This window comes from Epinephelus fuscoguttatus, linkage group LG17, assembly GCF_011397635.1.
Source record: "Epinephelus fuscoguttatus linkage group LG17, E.fuscoguttatus.final_Chr_v1".
Taxonomy (NCBI): Eukaryota; Metazoa; Chordata; class Actinopteri; order Perciformes; family Serranidae; genus Epinephelus; species Epinephelus fuscoguttatus.
Window position 1 is genome coordinate 33,436,864 of NC_064768.1, and position 22,206 is coordinate 33,459,069.

Consider the following 22,206-nt stretch of genomic DNA (forward strand, 5'->3'; position numbering starts at 1 on the left):
AGAACTTGACTGGCCTGCACAGAACCCTGACCTTAACCCCATCCATCTCCTCTGGGATGAACTGGAATGCAGACTGTGAGCCAGGTCTCATCACCCAACATCAGTATTGGATCACTAATGCGCTTGTGGCTGAATGGGAACAATTCTCTGCAGCCAGGTAACAACAACTGCCTGAAACCAGAAGAGACGAGGCTGTTACAGCAGCACATTCATGCCCGTGGGTTTAGAGTAACATACTCAACATAACATATGGGTGTAATGTCAGGGTGTCCACATACCTTGTCAAAAAAAACATAGCAAAGATCATCTGTATTTTTTCCCATCACAATTTTATTATGTGTCTTTTTACAATAAAAACAAGACATTACAAAATACAGATGCAGTACACAAACAGTGCTAAATGTGATGTAAAGAAAGCCAGCTTGGTACAGTTCACTGAGTTGACCACTGTCGGGCTGAAGCATCTCAGCTCCAGCGTTCCCATCCACCAACATCCAGCACAGCCTTTCCACATCCCGCTCCTGTAAAGATCTGATTCTGTCGGAAACTGTTTTTAAATAGAATCTGCAAAAGAAGTTCAAATAAGTTTACATAAGAGCACTTCAAGAGCAGTTTCTTGACTTTGTTACACTCAGCACGAGTGAGTGAAGTCAGGAGTATATGATTGGTTTCCAGGAGCGAGGCTGGAAAGTTCTGGCTGTGATACTGGAAACAAAATGAACGCGACTTCTATACCAGGGCCGATACAAAATGGAAAAAACAAAACAAAATGAAATGAGCAAAAAGTAAGAAAATGTTACACGTTTGAAGTTAAACACTGCAGTTGATGGTTACACAATTAACAATTTACATTACAGGAGATGGAAGAGCATACCACTTGGGAGGAAATTAAATGTGAGATCTAAATAAGTCAACCGAAAGATACGTGTATATTTATATATATGTAAAAAACAGTGCCTGAGGTGAGCTTCAGCCAGACGCTGTCTGCCAATCTGCAGACATGAAAGGCTGATCTCTTTGTTTGGTTTTTTGGCATTAAACGGATGCAACACAGAGCAGTGCAGCATTCAACATTCCCAAAGTAGAAGAAGAGGAGAGGAAAGAAAAGACTGAACTCTGAACTCTGCCCTCCTGTTTGTCACGATGGAAGATACCAGTTGTGTTTTCAGTGTGAATATTCTTATTTTTGTGAGCAGCAACCCAAAACAGGACTTCACACTGAATCAATATAGAGATTATAATTCTTTAAGGAGGAACGCGAGGATGAACGGAGAATGATTGGTTAAATTCAGAGTCCAGACAATACTGCCCCCTGGCTTTCACTTAATAATTACACAGTAATATGGTCAAACAGCGGATGATGTTCTGATGATCAAGGCTGGCAGGTTGGCAAAAAATAATACACTGTAATGTCGGGAAGGTCTTCCAGAGTGATTAAAATATCTTCTTCTTTTTGTTCTTTTCCAAGGTCCTGTAAAAACAAGAGGACAGAGGAGCAGTCAAGCATCTAACTGTCAACTGCCTTCATCTAAAAACACAGTCTGGTTTGTCTGATGTCACAACATGCTGATATAGTTCCTCACATCTTTAGTCTGTGTTGGCTATCTGTCAATTATGAGCATTTATTGCTTTCCAAATCTGAGTCTGACAAAATCATTTATTCACTGGACTTAAAAGTCTCTGATACAGCACTGTTTAAATATAATCCTCCAAAAGCCTGTTTTATAAACAAAAGGAGGCTTTAGGAAAAGTTTCATTCTGGTTATTTGTTAGGCTTTACATACATCGGGACTTCAATTTGATTCCAACTTGCCAACATGGTATGTAGAGCGTTTTGCTGCATATTCATAATTTAATCCATACAACTGGCATAAATAAAGGCTGAAAATATAGAACAGGAGTGCTCATACACAAAAGGGTAAACAAAAAATGGTGGTTAACCCTTTGAAACCTGGAGCAACATCACTTTTCTTGTGCTGTTTTCAGACACAATTTGCAAGTATATAACCCCTTGAACCCTGAGAAAACTGCTGTGATTTCTTTCAAAAACATGGGAAAAAAGGCAATGAGCAACTTGGTCAGAAATGTCCCACAAATTGCCAAAAAAAAAAAAAAAAAAAAAAAAAAAAAAAAAGAGAAAAAAGAAAATAGCTAGGGAAAACTTTATTATTACATTTTCAAATTATCATTATTTTTTTAAGCACTCTTTTCAGGTCAATTCCTTATTTGTTTGTTTTTAACGATTGTTTTTTTTTAATTTACTTTTTCATTTTCTAATTTTATGAACTTATTTCTAATTTTTTGGGTCATTCCTTCTTTTGTTGCTCACTGCCTTCTTCCCATGCTTTTTAAAAAATCAAGCTAATTTGCTCATGTTACAAAGGTTTAATCATATAACCACAAACAGCAGTGAACGATGTGAGCAAAGCAGCCTTTTCTGTCTTTTTCAGTGACGTTTTGCAGGTGAAATACACCTTTAAAGAGCTGCTGCTTGTTGAAAACTTAAGTTATTTTTCAATGTTGAGGTTAACGAGTGTAAATCCTGTCCAGACCTTTCTGAAAGAGATGCACTGTTTTCTGGTTCTTGATACACAGTTCGTAGTCAAGTTTTCAAGTCAAGTCAAGTGTTCAGACTCAAATTGCAGGTTAAAAATGTACTATGCTGGATTTTCAAAAACAAACGGTGAATCTGGGCTTGGCTTTTACTTTCCTTGACGAGTGTGTTTGCAACAGTAACCGACAATTCTGCATACTATACCTTTCAACTTAAGTGACATCATCAGTCTACAGTTGTATAAAGCCAACAGACCCTTCTCCTCAGCTCATTACTGATCATCATGTGTGATGTTGAGTTTACCTGGAGGCTTCTAGTTTCTGCTGTTCCAGGATCCTCTGCTGAGCCTCCCAGCTGGCCTTCTCCTCCTCGTGTTGGCGACGTTTCTCTTCCAGTTCTCTGTGCTGGGCCTCCAGGTTCTTTTTCATCTGCTCGTGACGCCTCTGGAGCTGCAGAGACACGGAGGCACGGTCGGAGGTTAGCAAGCATTAACAAAGAAACACAGACTAACAAACAGAAACAGAGCATGATCACCAGTTCACCTCGGCCTCAGAGTCTCTGAGCTTCTGGAGCTTCTCTTTGACCTTCATCTCGAACACTTGCTCCATTTCTTGTTCCATCTTCTTCATCTTGGACACGTGGTCCCGTCTCTCCTCCTCCATCTGGGCTAGAGGACTCCTGGAGACACAAGCCAGTGTTCACACAGGCAGCACACAGTGACAGGCATGTGGGTGGTCACACATTCCTCGTCAGTGTTGAGCAGAAATGTGCCCCATCCCCACGTATAAAGATCTGTCTGACAGCAGAGTGACAGAAAGGAGAGGAGGCAGGACCAGGGAAGGAGGAAAGGCCCAACCTGCTTGCCTTCCCTGGAAGCCCCTTGTGACAGACGGCTTCCAGCGAGGGTTATAGCTGGAGGATGACAGTGGCAGTAAATCCTAATTTTGATACTAACCATGCGTTGCTACAACGACACGCTACCTGCTTGCCCAGCTAATAATACACACTTTCCTGCAGCCAGACTGAATGTCCTTCGCTCTTGGACAACAGCAGCTGATATCATCTTGTTTGTAAATATTAACTTTTCTCATATGTTCATGAGCAATATTAACAGAGGCTAGTAAAAGTTATTTTTACATTGCTGTTAATGCTAAATTATTCTGTAGGTTAGTTAGCTTGCTATATTTGTCAACAATAGACAAACTTTCACATACATAAATTTATCTCATCAAACCATTTATTATGAGCTTTTGGCCACGCTGGCTCACGGATGGTGATGTCAGTTTGATTACAGAGGATGACAGTTCCCATCAGCTTCACTTTGTGTTTCGTTTTAATTAGCAAATGTTAGCATGCTACAAAGCTAATCTATTTTTTTTTTTTTAAACATAGTAAATGTCCAGGGTTAAGTAATAACAGATTATATGTAATTAGTATTATGTAATAATATTACAAAAAAACTAGTAACTGTAATCAGCCCAGATACATTTGAAAAATGTGTCATTTGATTATATTTACATTGTTACGGACTTCTTAATTACATTTTTAGTGACATCTTTAAATATGACAATTTCAAAATGATGAAACTTTTTTATGATAATCAGTACTCTGCTAACTCATGCAAACCACCTCTGACATACAGTGTTTCTCGGACAAGACAAGTGTGACGGTAGTTACTAAGCACAGTCTGATTTGATGAAATGTAAATGCTATATTAATTAATAAATACTGATTTAATATTTAAAATGCATTTTATCTGCACTGAAAATGTTTTGAGACATTCAAAGAAAAAAAAAATATCTAAAGGGGTGAGAACCAGAGGGACATAAATGACATCTGACTTTACAGGACATCCAGAACAAAAAACTTAACTTATTGAATTTAATGTTTAATATTAAAACTTTATAAACATATAATTAATGAACTATATTCTGAAATTTATTTAGAAAATATTCTAAAGTGAGAATGTGCACTTATGCCCTTGTTAGCCCCAAATAATTCAGTGTGTTCAGCGTTTAATCTTTTGATTTTTGATTAATAACTCTAGATTGGTTTAGAAGGAGCTCATTAAGAGTTTTCATTTGACATACATAACTTATTTTTGCCCAAATGTCACTTACACCCCGGTGGTTCTCACCCCTTGATTCGTGGAACTCAAATTTTTGTGGCTGCATTCATTTTTTTGTATACAGTGCAGTGTCTTCAACATCTGATTTAAAGTTACCCAGAAGTATTTGTTTTAGATTACTTTTTTGCTATCCGATGGATTACGCTATTAACTACAAAAATTGCCAAGTAATTTGTATTGTATTCAGTAACTAACTACATTTTAAAGTCATCTGACCCAACCTTGTATATACCATACTTTCTAAACATAAGTATGCCAACACTGTGGCTGTAGTTACATTAGCATAATGACATTAGCATTAAATTCAAAGCCACTGTGCCCTTTTCAAGGAGGTTATCCTCACTGACAGCCCTGTAGTCAGGTGAATAAAAACTCATCTTTTTAATAAACATATTATATTTTTGTTGCGGTTAGTGAACAAGTGAGTTTGTTAATTAGTTCACTTAACTGCATTAGTGGATTTTATTTAGCTAAATCTGTGAGTAATGGTGGCCTCGTTGCCATTTTGCAACCAGTTTGTTCGCCTATCTGTGGTTTCTTTAGGAAACTGGGAGATGGTGTAGCTGCCAGGAACTCCTGATGTCCTTGAGTATAAGTATTAGAAGATTAATTTGCCAGTTAAGTATTAAGCTGTTAGTTGTACAGTAGATTCTTTAACAGTGGTTAATAAGTAATGAAACCTCAAAGCAAGTAGCCAAGCCAGATGATCGAGGCCTTAGAGAGTGACACTGATTGGATATATTATACGGATGTCATGTAGAAATTTATATGAAATGATTTTTTATGGTATTTCTGTTTCTTGGACGGAATTAATGTAAAATATGGTAAAGTTTTCAATGTTTCAGTCGAATAAATAAATAAATTTTAAAGCATTGCAGGTGAAAAAAGGAAATGAGGGAGACTGAAACTGGTCAGAGACAGGAGGAGCAGAAATGCATTCTGTGAAGATGTTTTGAAGAAGTGAAGTTACACTTACATGCCATCAGCCGTCTCAGGTCTAAAAACAAACAAATGCACAGACACTTAGCATGCTGCCATGAACCATGCATTAGCTTATGAGATTGTGCTGGTGATTACTGACAGCCGCAGCCGGTGGATTAGGAGTCAGATGGTGCCTCAGTTAGTACAGTCAGATTAAACGCAACTGATACTGGTGGCCAGTTAGTGGAGGGTTAGTGCTGGCTTGTTGGTGTAAGGAATGGGTTTAAAGGTTTGGGCTGCCTTAGTGACAGCTTGCCAACTTTAATCTGTAGGTCAGACGCTTGCCGCAGACTTTGACCTCTGAACTGTAGTTTCCTCAGTGGTTACACAGTGACTGAGCTGCTCAGAGCGTCCTGATGGAACCAGCAGCCAAATCAGCAACATCATCCAATCAGTTCTCACTATTAATGTGCACATCAGCATCATGAACACCACCACTGTGCTCATACTGTACAGATGAACTTACTTGGTTAGCTGTCCCTTGGTCTTATTGTTGTCCACGCCGTTGTAGGTGACTGCAGCAAGTTTCCTGCTGCGGTAGTTTTCGTAATGAACGTTATTTGTCACATCCTTCAGGTCCTGCATGTGGGTGCTGGAAAACAACAAGAGGAAAGGAATTTAGCTTATTTGCTCTCAGTAGAAGTACCAATGAGATTTTTGTGATTTTGTTTCTTCTGTATTAAACATAAGTATTGTACTTTGCTATATGTTCAGTCCCAAGCAGAACTCCTCAGGTCTATCCATAAGGGATTCCGGGAGGCAGACACCGTCTCCACATTTAAGACTAGACTTAAGACTTTCCTCTTTGATAAAGCTTATAGTTAGGGCTGGCTCAGGCTTGTCCTGTACCAGCCCTTAGTTAGGCTGACTTAGGCCTAGTCTGCCGGAGGACCCCTCTATAATACACCGGGCCCCTTCTCTCCTTCTCTCTCTCTCTCGTATCCTATTACTGCATCTAGCTAACCCGGCCATTCTGGATGTCACTAACTCGGCTTCTTCTCCGGAGCCTTTGTGCTCCACTGTCTCTCAGATTAACTCATATCACAGCGGTGCCTGGACAGCATGACGTGTGTGGTTGTGCTGCTGCCGTGGTCCCGCCAGATGCCTCCTGCTGCTGCTGCCATCATTAGTCATTAGTCATACTTCTTCTGTTATTATACACATATGATTATTGTCACACATGTATACTGCCAGGTATTAATACATACTTTCAACATATTGTACCGCAGTAACCAGAACTATAACTATAATATTATTACTTCCATTAATGTTGTTGTAAGATACTGTCATTACCTGCATATCTCTCTCTCTCTCTCTCTCTCTCTCTCTCTCTCTCTCTCTCTCTCTGTGTCATATGGATTACTGTTAATTTATCATGTTGATCTGTTCTGTACGACATCTATTGCACGTCTGTCCGTCCTGGAAGAGGGATCCCTCCTCAGTTGCTCTTCCTGAGGTTTCTACCGTTTTTTTCCCCCGTCAAAGGGGTTTTTTTGGGGAGTTTTTCCTTATCCGCTGTGAGGGTCTTAAGGACAGAGGGATGTCGTATGCTGTAAAGCCCTGTGAGGCAAATTGTGATTTGTGATATTGGGCTTTATAAATAAAATTGATTGATTGATTGATTGAGTACAATATATTTTTGGGGACAGTTTTGCTCGTCAGCGAAATTCAAACTGTTGAGAAAAGTAAAATATCATCTGCATATATGATGATAATGTAATTTTTTTTACTAAATGTTTTCATTAATTGCTGAATTACAACCCTGCCTGCAAAGTACATTTCCCTTCTGTTACTGCTACTGTCACCCTGACAGCAAACAACCTGACTTTTTTGAAAGTCTAGCACTTAAATGAAGCCAAAAAAACAAAACAAAAAACCTTCTACAGCCAACGTAGGTCTTGAGTGGTTAGTAGTAGCAGCAAATTTAGTAGTTCATGTGATATAAAGGACAAGCAGACAGGGTTGAAGTGTTGGACAACTTAAATTGTATTGCCATCAAGATCAAGATAAAATCAGGGTGTCTACAGGTAACAGACACTTAAATTTAATGTTTTTTTAAGACCTTTTTCTTATTCAAGCATTCTAACTATGAAGGTGTATGTGGTCCTGTGAAGAGTTAGCTTTTATGTATGATTATGGTTTTTAGAGTGAGGTAGGTTAATCTACATTTCGCCAACAGGTGAGTGAAAGGATAAAGTTAAAAGACAGTATTGGGTTCAGTGTTAAGATTACATCGGAAATGTGGACCTTTGCGCAGAACAGCTTGACTTACTTTGACAAAAACAAACTAAAAGATGGATACATTAAAACAGACAAAATGTTTGTGGCAATTAAGATCTCAGAAACCAAAGTTTAAGACTGTTGACTTTTAGGGCCCACTATTTATAAAAATTTAATTGACGACATCTGAAGGACTTGCAGACACCCTGAATTTATCTGAACATATAAGTGAAGGAAAACACACTAATTTGAGTGAGGTGCTGGCTCGTACATAAACATCTCCTCAAGGATAAACTCAAAAATCTTATGTAGTGTCATTTCATTTGAAATTATCATTGAGATATGTGAGGCATTAGGCACTGATACTTCGCCCAGCATGATGTGTTTTTGCTCACCGGATCAGCATATTTCGGAGGATTGTGAAGTCACAGTGCTCTCCGTTTTCCACTGTAAGAAGAGACCATCAGAGCAGTTTAGATACGATAACATGCAGTTATTAAAATACATAATTGATCCCTGTATGAATCATCAATACAGCAAAGACAACATTTATATTATTGCAGATATTGCTAAAAATAGGTCCAATGGGGCAAGCAGTTAGAGAGTCAGACAAACCAATAATATTAACACTTTATCTAGAGTGCCACTATTGGAATAATGTGTTTTATCCTTGCAGCAAAAGTGAACAGTGTTGTTTCCTTAGAAATATTGCACTTTATTCTTTTCCCCTTAAGCCCCGAAAAAAATTGTATAACAAGGGATATTAACTCATCAGTTGTTTTCTTTCACTACAGTCATCTGATTCAATAAATTAAAACTGCATTTACTTTATGCTTGATCTTTTATTAGCCCATTTAACTTAGTGTCCTTGTGTGTCATGGTCTCAGCACATGTTAAATAATCTATTTATACCAATCTATTTTATGATTAAGGATTTTACTAATTCTACTAATATAATTACTAACAATTGACTTATTCAGTTATGTTTTTACTCACTGATAGACTTTTTGTCTCTTCCTCTGATTTCCTAATTTGCTGAGATCATGCAGTAGCACTAAAAAACTGAATTTCCCCTCAGGGGGATTAATACAGTGTATTAAATAAAAAATAATAATGTGGAAGGCTGCAGTACCAGAAGCCATCAGCAGGTGGCATCCCGTGCAGCTGTTTGTGTCCCTCCTACAGTGAAGCTCACCACAGTCCTCTGGGGTTTCTCTGGACTGCTGTGGTAGAGTGACTCGCATAGCTTCTCAGGGACCTTGCCCTCTTTCTCGCTCTCTCCCCCGCCCTCTCTCCATATTTATGCTGACATGGAGCCAAAAACATTTTTGGTATTCCAAAACTCACTCCCCATGGACGGCAAACACTGGCAGCAAACCAGTTTCATAGTAGCACTCCTACAAGTCATCCGCTAGGCTGTACTGTACTCAGCTCTGTAGCTGTTGTTTTTTTGTTTTTTTTACTGAGACGACTACAACAGAATGTATATGATGTGGTGTGTTCGCGTCACTGTCTCCAATTCATTTGCAACAGTAAACACGTCTGTCGTGTTCACACTGTGGCTGCATCCTAATCACTTAAAGCTCAATATGCTTCATACGTCTCACCACAATGTGACAGCAACTTCCTGTATCAGGTCATACTAAGACTCTCATATCCTGTGGCTCTAGTTTCTCACCGTGAATTGAGTGAGTTTTTCACATTATCAGTTTTGCTTGTTTGTGTTTTCTCCATAGACGGTTGCATTGTTCCTGTTGGCTGGTCATGATGAGGAGTTTAACTGGCAGCAGGAGAAACAGACGCCAATTGTCTCCAAGCCTGTCCATAACATTAACTGCTATTGTGTTTATTATCAGACAGTTAATCAGCCATTTAGGAGTTAAACAAATCAGATACACATGTATTAAAAGTACCCTGTGGAGTAATCTTATAATCTTCTTATGATAAAACACACTTCTGTTGACATTCAGTGTTTCTCATTGAAACATACTGTGTCTTTCCTTGAGGCCGACCAAATGTGTCGAATACATTTTCCTCCTCACCTCAAAATGAAATACTTTAAAGCCAGCATTTTAGTATCACGAGCAGTCTTCTTCCTAACTTTTTGCTGGTGCATTGCTTTGTTTGTTGGCACATTGCTGCCTACCAGTGAAATAGCATGAAACACAGGACTGTCTGTTAAGAATTCAGGCTCAAGATAAAAATACAAAAGCCTCTATTAAAGTGGATTTCACTTCTTAAGCATGTTTGCCAAGAAATCTGCCCAAATGATCCTGTTGAGCTTTTTTAAGTTGAATATATTTTCATCAAATGCCACCAAATGCTGATGAATAATGCCACCCCCTAAAAGTTGACCAAAAGCTAGTCGACCAGAAATTTTCAGGGCTGGTACCTGCGGTTATTCCACAGGCTAGTTAATAACATGTCGGGCAGGAAATCCAAAGTGTGGGATCATTTTGAGAAGGTGAAGGACGAACCCAAGGTGATATGTAAACTCATCTTCATTGGTCGACTACAAACATGAGGTATCATCTGAAACATGGAAGTAGCTACATGCCCATTAGCCCACAGCGTCATTAACAGGCGGCTCGCTCAGTGTGTGACGTGCACTTGTAGATAAAATATAGGCCTATATTAATGAAGGTTCATTAGTACGGTTTTGTATTTCTCTGTAATGTAGCACAGGGTTAACAATGTTACTGATACTGTTCTTTCTCACACCTTCAGCTCAAACCATTGTGTTGCCCCCCCCAAAATATATAATCTAATAATTAAAGTAATATCTTAAGTGACGACTATTGGTCGACTAGGAAAATTCTTAGTGGGGGGCAGCCGCACTGATGCAATCTCTTTTTGTCTACTACCACAGTGTGCACTCAGCAACACAGTTACCCAGTGTGTGTGTGTGTGTGTGTTTTGAATATTGGGACAAGGGCAGAAAGGGAGCACACAGATTGGGTTACTGCTTTGCAAACCGTCTACATGTTATGCCTGCCTCAATAATCCAATAAAGCAGTGGAAACACTGGTGTGTTTTAATGTCTGTGTGAGTGAAAGTGAGAGTGTGTGTGTGATTCCACTTAGTTGATCAATTCACAGACAGGGATCAGTTGACCTTTAACCTCTCACCTTCTGCCACACCCCAGGGGTACTGCCTCCCGCGCACTCGCTTTCCATTGACCTCGATAATGGTGTTACTACCGACTACAGCCAGGGGTAAACGATCCTGCAGCCAGAAGGGAGGGGACACAACTGTTGCATAGCTCACACACACATTGGCTAAAAATACACAGGAGGCTGCGGCTGTGTGCTAACATGCAAACGGACATAGCATGTATGACATAAATCAAAAGGCACGGCATTGAAAACAGTTCAGTGCAACTTAAAAAACACAGAGACAGTTTAATTTAGGGTTAAATGGAGGGTTTCTTTAGAAGAACAGACCTTGATTTTCCTGACCATCTTCATCTCCTCCTCATCATCTGTCTCTGGGAACTCGTAGATTTTGATTTTGTGCTCCTGGATTTCTTTCATGATCTACACACAGCAGAGAGGGAGCAGGGACAGGCAGGGTGAAATGGAAAAACAGATGAGAGGCGATGTAGAGGGAGCTGCATGTGGGACAAGTCAATACACACGAGGAGGAACCTATGGTACCTGTTTATTCAGCAGTCACACACACACATGAACACTACCACGACATACTCACACTGGTTCCTGAAAATACAACACTGTGAGTAAGCCAGCAGCACAGAATGATGAAAGTCTGACTTTACTTCCTTTATTCTATTGGTAATCTTGTGATGTTTAATTAAATAAATAAATTGAGCTTGTCAGGGAGTCGGAAACAAACATGGATGTCAGATCATGTGCTAGTAAAAGATACACAGATGTTACAAGAAGCCAAATGAGGACAGAAAGAAGGGAAGACATTTTAATGATCTGTTAATGCCTTTTGAAATTTAAGTTTCCCGTACAACAAAGAAACAAAACTCCCAATTTCAGCCTGTTTCTGATCAAATAAAAAAGAAAACAAAACAAAAAACATTGGACTACAACTTGAAATGGGGCACCAGAGACACAAATGAGTGTAGCAGACAGAACGTTGATCGTACTTTACAGTGGATATGCACTGACAGGAAGTACTGAATCATGTAGCCACACTAACGAAGTGCAGACTCCCATCAAACAAATCATGAAAGATGCTCGCCAAACAGAAAACATACATTCACTTAGAAGTGTCACACACCAACGCACCTGTTTCTTGAACTGTTGACATTCCTCAGGAGTCAGTGTGTCGGCTTTGGCGATGAGCGGGATTATGTTTACTTTTTCGTGTAACCGTTTCATAAATTCAATATCGAGGGGCTTCAATCTGAGGATGAAACAAAGAGAAGAGACAATTTAATGGTTGGCGTGTTAGTTAGTGTGAGTGGCTCTGGTGTAAGCGGAGCTGCAGGGCTGAAAGTCATGTTTCAGGGCTTAGCTGACCTCAAGATGCACATCTGGACGGACCAGACTGCGTTGTAAATCTGTCTGTTTGGACTCTAAAGAATCCTCCTTCAAATGTCATTGTAATGTGATACTATTCTGTGTGTGCAGACAATGCATAAACAGACAAGTGTGTTGCTGTCAGGGCATCTACAGTACATGAGGCTCTATTTGGACAAAGTATATGCTGAGGTTTCAAAGCTATGGAGTGTTTGATATTGATTTGATATTGGTGGTATTAGATTTAAATAAATAGTTCTACAGTTTTCTTTCCAAGAGCAGGATGACAACCACTTGTTTTTTCCGTCTGTTGTGTAATCGTTGAAGGTTTCCACATTCTTAGTTGTTTATCGCAGCTTACTATCTGATCAACTAATATCATGTGAGAGCTAAGTGGCAGACTGTTTCAAGGAGATGAGGTCCACCCAGTGCTTCATCTGAATTCATAACCACATGATGACTGAAAAAGAGGAAATGAACACAACACATTTGAATTCCAAAGCATGTTTGTGTGATTACTCACTTTTTCAGTATTTCATAATGACTTCTGTTTGATTTTCCACAGTTACAAACATTTCATTGTGATGTGTCGTAAACATTTTCTGGTTCTGAGCAACAAGATAAAGAGTGTTGAGAGGTTTTAAGCCTTACAGTGCCGTATACATGAGGAAAGCTGTGAGCTGTGACAAACAGGGCTGAATACTGATGCCTGCTCTGCACCTCATTAACACCTCCAAGCAACTGTCACACATGTGGTCTGATAACCAGCCTAAAAACCCTCATGTTGTTAAAAGGCCAATGCTTTTCTAATATTCTATTGCAACCCTGGCACTCACACTAACACACACGCACACACGCAGCTCCAAGGCAGATGTTGGCTGTGGTCAGTAACCCAGGCTGGGTCACTGTGAGCCAACAGGCTCAACAGCACTGGACTGCAAAACCACCTTTTGTTGTGGGCAGCACAGTGCGGCTTAGTGTGTGAAAACTGCCAGGCCAACTGTGTGTGTGTAGGTGTGTACGTGTGTGTGTGTGTTTGGCAGTGGCCAGAGCCAAGACACAGATGGGAAGAATGGGGTCTCCAGGTCAGTGAGCTCAGGACAGATTACACCAATGTTATTCCTGCATGGTAGCCTGGTAGGAGGCCAGAGGCAGCGCCGGCTGGGTTTGGACTACTTAACCGCTGGCCAGAGAATGAGGCAGCAGGCAGCTGAAACACAACAGCTGAAACCTGCAGCTCTGTTCCTTATTTCATCCCATGTGACCGAGTCAATAATGAGGTGAGAGGAAAGCCCCTCAAAAACAGACTCATCCACCACTAGAGACCATCTTGCAGTGGGATCACTGCAGCTGCAACACAGCAGTCAGTGATATAAACGGACAGGGGGCCAGGAGTATAAAGTGGAGGGTCAATCGTCCCTTCCCTACTTCAGGCTCCCTTGCTCAGACCACTCCCATCTTCCAATCTCAATTATACATCTGGAAAGTTTTGTGACTGCCTTTTGCACGGTTGTGACACTATCACGTTGACAAAATCTGTCCACAGACAGACAGACATATTAACACCTGCCAAAGTGCTCAAAACTGCTTGTTTGGCTGCTTTAATTGTTGCCATCACTTTGTCATGACAGCACACACACACACACACACACACACACACACAGATCACAAAGTGAGAAAAATACCAGCTGTACCTATGTTTGCGCAACTTGTAATAAACACAATTGAAACAGACAAAAAAAGAAACTACTTACCTATGTAGCCTATTTACTTACTTACTTACTTACAGCACAAAAAACAAGGACAAATAAACAAATCAACATAATCTGCAAGTATAAAAATCGGACAAGCAAATCCCTTTCCAGAAACCTTGCGGCCCCTACCGGCTGGTTAAGAGGAGTGAGGAGTCTGCGGTCAACAATGGTATCAAACATTCAATAAAACAGGTTTCTCATCCATCTATCCACTTTTATCCGCTTATCTAAGGCCGGTTTGCGCGGCAACAGACCGAGCAAAACACCCCAGACGTCCCTCTCCCCAGCAACGCTTTCCAGCTCCTCCTGGAGGACCCCAAGGCGTTCCTAGGCCAGATGAGAGAAGTAATCCTCCAGGGTCTGCCCTAGGGCCTCCTACCATTGAGACTACCTGAAACACCTCCTGCGAGGGCGCCCAGGAGGATCCTGATCAGATGCCCGAACAACCTCAACTGACCCCTTTCGACGCGCAGGAGCAACTGCTCTACTCCAAGCTCCCTCCGGATGTCTGACCTCCTTACCCTATCTCTAAGGCTGAGCCCAGACACCCCACGGATGAAACTCATTTCGGCCGCTTGTATCCCGAATCTCATTCTCTCGGTCACTTCCCAGAGCTCATAACCATAGATAAGGGTTGGGATGTAGATGAACCAGTAAATCAAAAGCGCGACCTTCAGGCTCAGCTCCCTCTTCACCACGACAGTCCGGTGCAGCGCCAGCATCACTGCAGAAGCTGCACCAAATTTCACCTCATGCCCTCACTCATGAACAAGACCCCAAGATACTTGAACTCCCTCACTTGAGGCAGCAACTCTCCCAACCCAGAGGGGGCAATCCACCAGCTTCCGGCAGAGAACAATGGCCTCAGATATGGAGGTTTTTCACCAACTGTAAATCACCACAACCACGAGAGATCCTTGACTCATAAATGTGCAAACAAAGTATTAGGCAGATTGGTCCAGTAGTATGCAAAATTAGCCCTGGACAGAGATACACACACTCACACATACGAGTACATACAATCAAATGCATGACTCCCTCCAGGCTTACACCTTGGGGAGATAATAACAACTTCACTGTGATAAGCACCTGTTTTGAAAGGCCACACTCAAACAACCTCTGTTAATGTATCATGACTTTATATACGCATTAGAAATACTAACACGTTCTTGTCGACCGTAATAACATGACTTGCTAATACAGCACTGTGTGAGTAAACTGATCTAATGAGTGCCACTATGACCGCTAAGAGCAATCAGCACTTTAAAGACTCATTTTCTTCCAGCTTTTCTGTGACAGCCCTTAATTTAACTCCAGAGTGTCATGTCGAGACTCTAAAATCTAATGACTTTTGCATCATTTCAAAGACTTTATGAGAATGCCTCAACGACTCTAAACCAGTTGTTAACCATCTAATGAACGCGGGAACACACATCACTTCTCACACACACATTCTACTGAAGTGGTTGATGTGTAAAAAATCCTATTTCATGACTTTGTAGAAAATCCATGATCAGTAGGATCCCTGTAGTACCTACCCATGTCCAGATGGAGCGATGAAATACAGGCAGCACTGCACTCTGCTGTCCGGCATCTGCCGTCTGTTGACCCGGGACTCCGCGTTGAGGTAATCCTCAAACTTACTGTCGATGTGATCGATGACCGGCTGCCAACTGAGGACCAAACATCATATCAGTGTCAGGTTAAGTGAAACAATCACAATGTCTTGTAGTTAATACTTACATTAAAAAGTATATTATGTAGGATTTCCTTAAAAACAATGCACAGACTAATATTTTCTTATTATTTGGCTGCATTCAGGATGGTCCTGGGCACAGCTGAGGTCTGGACTTAATATAAAGGTAGTGACCAGGTGCCAGACAAGGAACCCAAATCCAAGAGACAGCGAACAAGCGTTAATCTGAGGTTGGCTTTTACTTTTACTTAGGTTTGCAATATTGTTTAACCAGCAACCCGCAATTCCTGCATAGTATACATTTAACAAATGACCCTTCAAAGATGAATCATCTCGGTCACAGTTACACACACATCCATCTGTACACTCAGTTTTGACGAACCTCCTTAAACAATGATAAAGGGCTGAACTCACCAATTACTGTTGTCCACCGCATCACCGAAGCCGGGGGTGTCAACAATGGTGAGCAGAAGATGCACTCCTCCTTCCTTTATCAGGACCTTCGACTGTTCCACCTACAAAGACCAAGAATGACAGAAATCAGGCAAGATTTTTACAAATAATTACAGTACCTACATTTATGACAACAAGAGGTGGTACATGTTGGCAGCTCCTGATGGCAACATGACCTTTTACATACAGCGTATTAACCCTATGGGCCCGAACGACACATAGTGCGTCCAAATTCACACCTGTTCTTCTATATTGATTATCTCACAGAAATGCCACACATGTCACATGAAAGCGCAGGAGCAGAGCTATCCAGGGATACCACACACATCATTGTGCTGTCATCCCATCACGCTGTAAATACATATCAATTGTCTACAAAATAAAAACCTGACGAATTTCTTTACAATCCATTATACAGGTTCCCCAGTGTTTGTCAGATCACTTCATATAGTGAGGAATATCGTATCTTACCACGTCTTAGGCTTGTGTGTGTTTCTCCCTGTCTATCCACATTTGTAGTCCGGCTTTCAAGATGCAAATATCTCCATATTGTCCAGTTGACACTCCATCAAACTTTGTATGACAAGACCAGCGTACTTCACCTTTGCGCACCCAGACAACTGTAGCCTAATTATGCATGCTGACAGGGCCGTAGTCACCATATACATTGAGGGGGACACGTGCCCCCCCAATGCCCAAAATGCATCCCCCAATATATTACTGTAAGTGAAAAACAACAACAAACTTTGTTTACTGCAAACAAAGTGGCAAATATTATCTTGGAGGACATCATTGCACTTGGTTGACTATTTTTCTGTGATCTTAGATGTAAATATTGCATGTTTCATTCAGATAAAACCCATTTTTGACTTGTGAATGAGTCAACGGAATTTCTTGCAATAATGAAAAAATACTGGCAATCACGTCCGCCTGGCACAAACCACATGTTTTGGACAGCTGTGAAGTGACAGAATGTCCCACCATCATGGTTCTTATAATGCCAGATTCCAGAGAGTCTCCCCTCTTCATATATGGCAGAATATGTCAACTTCCAACTTGCTATGGTGAGATACATGTAAAAATGTAAGAATTTAGTCACACGGATTCGTTTTTTTCATTGATATAAAAATTAATATAAAATACGGGCACATAGAAGGACATGTAATGATGGCAAATCTGGTTAGCCCAGATTGTCCTGAAAAAAACAAGATATAGCATGTATATGTAGCCTTTATAATGACTGTGATATGAGCTTAAAAGTGAAGGCAGTAAAAATACCCCAAAAACGCCTAGGGCCCATAGGGTTAACCAACTCTGCAGCCTTTTACTCACAGAGAATTTGATTTTCCACCAGTGACCAGACACAAACATACGTGGCTGTGCTTTCAATAATCTCACGAAGAGAAACTGACAGTCAAACAAAATCAAATGACTTAAGAGTTCCTGGCAAGATTCTTTTGGGAGCCAACATGATTTCCAACTGGGCCCTAACTGCTCCGTTACTGAAGCCATGTGCTGTTTGATCCACAGGGACATTTGTTCTTACAGCATCACTGAAAATGAATATTAAGTAAAGATTTAAAGCGGAAAAGTCTGTGTGTGACTCAGCACTCGATCTTTCTGCGCTGTCGTTGACACTCAAGTTGCACATTAAAGTTCAATAAAATCACTCTGGCACTGCGTTCTGCTGTAAGAACGAGAGCCAAAACATGTCTGTGCGTATGTGTCACTTGAGTGTCTCACAGAGTGTGGGACACTGATGTCGAGTCTTTCCCAGGAAGACAATGTTCAGTTTGAAGGCAAAACTCAAGCTCCAGATGATTTGTTATTCATTAAGTAATTAAACATATTTTGAAGGGACTCAAAACAAACACACTGAAAGGACACAAAACATCAAACACAGTTACTAAGGAAACATAATCATTGACCTCAGCTGACTACGTCTTCGCTTTGTCCATGTACTTTAACAAATACACAAACAACAGACCAGAACTTAAAACATCTCTGTAAATCAATTAACCACAGCCAGCCAAAACTATTTTGCAACCACTAAGCATGCAATCTCAGATCTAAGCTGTTCATTGGACAGACTGGAGGCAGGGAGTGAGATGAGAGCTGCAGTTTGAAGACAGCGGTGAACAAAGTTGCCTCTGAACACATCAGAAAGGCCAGAAGGGCCGGGCTTTGATCAGTCTAGGGGTCGAGGCCGAACTCGTGATTAGCAGATGAACTCTGATTTAATCAGCAGATTTGAACCAGACCTTGTCTGCCATCCTCTCATATCATAGACGCGGAGCTTTCACAGACTGCATGAGTGATGGGAAGCATTCAGTGTGACTGAGGTCAAGCCCGGTGCACACAGCTGTTAGCAGACAAACATTGACATTACAACACGCCCTAAAATACATACAGCATGTGTAACCTTTGATTTCAGTCCAAGTGTGAACATAAATTTTTCTTAAGCTGATGACTTGAGACACAAATTATAAGTGCTGCGAGGCGTTGGTGTAGTAGAGTTGTAGGATACTTAAAGGAAGCAGCTAGTTTCCCTGGGCTTTGGCCACATGTGAGTTTAACCTCATCTTAAATGAGCTGACACCTCACACTTAAGAGGCACCGCAGAATGCCCATGGTATATATACACTGACTCAGGCTGAGTAACATACTCTTCAAACACTGACAAGTGAGTCAAGAACATGTTGTACAGTTTGAGCTTGGTGCTCAGAGTCTGCCTCCTATACATCGACGACTTGAATCATCAGTCGAGACTCCTCAAAGTCTAATCCTATGTTGTCAGTTGAATCATTGCACTGCGATGCTACAGCGGAGTCTGCTACTGAGCGGATGTTCCTGGTTTTACAGGACGAGAAACAACAGATATTTTGATGTAAAAACACTTAGAGACTGATTTTCTTTACTTATATTTAGCATATAACAAGAGGTAAATGGTCAATTACCTCAGAGACACAAGATAACTGTGAAGATGCATTTTTCTTTTCAGTGGGTATTGGTGAAAATACAGAAGGGTGATGGAAATAGTGGGCATAGGGATGCAGAGCTTTGCGGCTCATTTTTGTTCCCTGCTCTAATGGTCTAAGCTCCAGTGCTACATGCTAACATAGTTGGCTAAACTGTGTTTGAATCAGACAGTGGTATAATGTTCTCTACTGCTGTCCAGAGTGATGGTCACTCCGGCTGACAGAGCCAAGTGGCAACCTCTGAGGACGAAAAATGAAGCCAATACAGAAGTGCAAAAATGGCAGTTCATCGAATGGCCACTTGAGACTGGCTCCAAAACAAAGTAAATCCCCAAGAACACCATTTTAAAATGCCCAACTTTAAAGCAGAAATAAACTCTCTCTGTGAGTCAGATCCATTCCTCGCTCCTCCACAGCTCCGACCTCTCATTCAAATATGGTCACTTCTGGCTCCAAAAAACCAAGATGCCAATAGCCGAAGTGCCGAACTCGAGCCCACAAACCAAAGGGTGACATCACAGAGGCTACGTCCATTATTCATACAGTCTATGGACAGAGCTATCAGCAGCTGGCAGGAGAGACGCTTTGTGGTGAACTAGGATTTTATTACTGAACTATGACCAAACTGTGCACCGTTTCATGTTTTTACATCACAGATTATGATCAAATTCATTTTGAGTGTAAACTTTTCTTCCTCCACCTCCATCCTGAATGCAGGTTTCCTGTCCTTTAGCATCTGTTCCAACCGTTGTCCTTCACAAACTATCACACAGACCGTTCCAGCACAAGATTCCTGAGCCAAGCTTTTATAGCAGACTCTCGCCCCCTGTGACCCCCACCCATTACTTACTGGCATCTGTCCTGTACTGGAATCTATCTCGGTCTGACTGTGTTTAACTCACCTCTGACCTCCGGAGCTGCTACTGGGAGGCTTGGCTGACCAGACAGACATGATCGAATGACTGTCATAAAGTGAGTTCAACTGACAAATGAACTTTTAAAGACTTTATAAATGCCACTTGTTTAAACATACATTATTTTATGCATGAAATAGTGTGAAAATGAAAGCTACTGCAAGGTGGCTGGATTAGGGAAAGAAGATACCGCCTCAAAGAATCTGCAGTATCTTTAATACCTTTTTAACCATGTAACCGTGAAAGAATGATGCCTGTGATATCAAAAGATCTGTCAACACAGATCTGTACAGATGATATCATAGATAAGAAGAACTCGTCATTCTTACATAATCAGTTGAAACCCTGTGTGTCTAAGATAGTCAGAGATTCAGCGATGATGCTACACAGCAAACTTAAACTCAAAAGCGAAGAGACTGCTGAGTGGACAACACTGAAGAATCCTGCAGTGTCTCTCTTCCACTGCATAACAGCATGAGTCACGCTACAGACATGCCTATTAACCAGACAGGCTGCCCACAGACAGTGAGCTCATGGGAAAAGGAACAACAACGTGAGGGCATACCATATCGCACAAAGACAGTACGGAGTGGGAAAACATCAGCGCTCCTGTCACTTGCAGTGTTGGACTGGATCACAGGACTGCAAGATTATTTATGCGCACTTTACTGTAACAGTGCAACGGGAAAACAGACTGCACGTGATGGGGTCAGGATGCACTTAAACACTTCTGTCCTGCAAATATTTTCTCATTCACTTCAACTGCTTTCCAAATTTACGAAAAGATCAGTTGAACAAGGCGTCATTCACCTACAAAAAAAAAAAAAAAAAAAAAAAAAGAACGACAAACTGGTGTACCACTTCCCGGCTTTGTCATGTACCAGCCGGCAATTTTAGATGGCCACACTGTATCATATTACTCTAGCATGATAGGAGTGGGCAATATTAACATTAATAATACTTTCTGGAATATCTTTTCTACTGTAGGAGCAATTCATTGCAGTCGATGCAGCAAAACAGGGCTGGGTTATCGCGTGATCTCGTAAACTTACAAATCCAGCTGCTCTGCAAGGCAACATTATTTGGGCAGACATGGAGGAGAAGAGTGGAGCTGTAAATACAGAAACCTGTAACACATACTCCAGAACCTTTAAGTTTTCATTTTAAAAGAACTGTAGTGTCATGGTTTTGAGTATTTTGTTTTTAACCCACGTTTTAAATTGTATAGAGGCTCAATAATTGAATATGACAAAGTACAGTACGATTATTTTATACCATCAGTTAACTGAAATTATTGAACAATTACTGTATCGCGACATATACTGTTACCATGACGTAAAATTACATATACCTTAATAGAGGATTTCGGCCATGTTGCTCACTTTAAAGACATTTGTAAAGACTGTAAAATGCAGCTGCAAACTCAGGAAAAAGCTTGTACAGTGGAAACTGCTAATATGGATAAATGAGCGTTGGACAGAATCATTCCTGTACAAATGCTGTTTACATAATTCTCTTGTAGTAATCAAGTAGTCTGCTAACAGTGTTTATTTTGAGTCTTTTCATACATAACAACATATGGGGAAAATATAAAACTATGGTTATTGTTTGTTTTGTGATTAACTTTAAAACAATACTTTGTCTCGCTGCAACCCGTCTGCCTCCAGGTGGCTACCTGAGGCTACCTGAGGCTGGTGCTGACCATCAAATCATGACGAGGAAAAGACGTCATTTTCTCTCAAGGAAAAACTTGAGCTTATGACAAACTGCCAAAAACTGAGCTAACAAGATGCATCGGCGAAACTTAGTGTGTCTCAGACTACCTGGTGTTGTCGACTCAAATAAGGAGAAACAAATTGGCTGCAAGTGATGGAGACAGAAAAAGAGAAAGCACCTGTGGTTGAAGCTGCCCTCGTCAAGTGGATTGACAATACCCAGTGAGGTAATGCCTGCGTAATGGAAAAACTGTCTGATTCATTACTCTATATTCATTAATAAATATACAAATGTCAATTATCTACATGAGAAAAAACTGGTG

General features: G+C 40.8%; 1 protein-coding gene across 3 annotated transcripts in view; it reads right to left on the reverse strand.

The window, feature by feature from the left end:
• Positions 1-310: 310 nt before the first annotated feature.
• septin7a (septin 7a) overlaps positions 311-22,206 on the reverse strand; it is a 44,427-nt gene continuing 22,531 nt past the window's right edge. For 2 of the 3 annotated variants that reach the window (XM_049602850.1, XM_049602849.1), the window contains 10 exons: positions 16,238-16,338; positions 15,666-15,800; positions 12,140-12,257; positions 11,327-11,419; positions 11,012-11,108; positions 8,279-8,330; positions 6,130-6,255; positions 3,097-3,232; positions 2,858-3,003; positions 311-1,471 (listed from right to left, as the gene is read on the reverse strand). In XM_049602850.1, the coding sequence (XP_049458807.1) occupies positions 1,435-1,471; positions 2,858-3,003; positions 3,097-3,232; positions 6,130-6,255; positions 8,279-8,330; positions 11,012-11,108; positions 11,327-11,419; positions 12,140-12,257; positions 15,666-15,800; positions 16,238-16,338 (1,041 nt within the window). In that variant the 3' untranslated portion in view covers positions 311-1,434. Of the gene's footprint in view, positions 1,472-2,857; positions 3,004-3,096; positions 3,233-5,658; positions 5,680-6,129; positions 6,256-8,278; positions 8,331-11,011; positions 11,109-11,326; positions 11,420-12,139; positions 12,258-15,665; positions 15,801-16,237; positions 16,339-22,206 lie in introns of all 3 variants that reach the window. The other variant, XM_049602848.1, reaches the window with a different exon arrangement.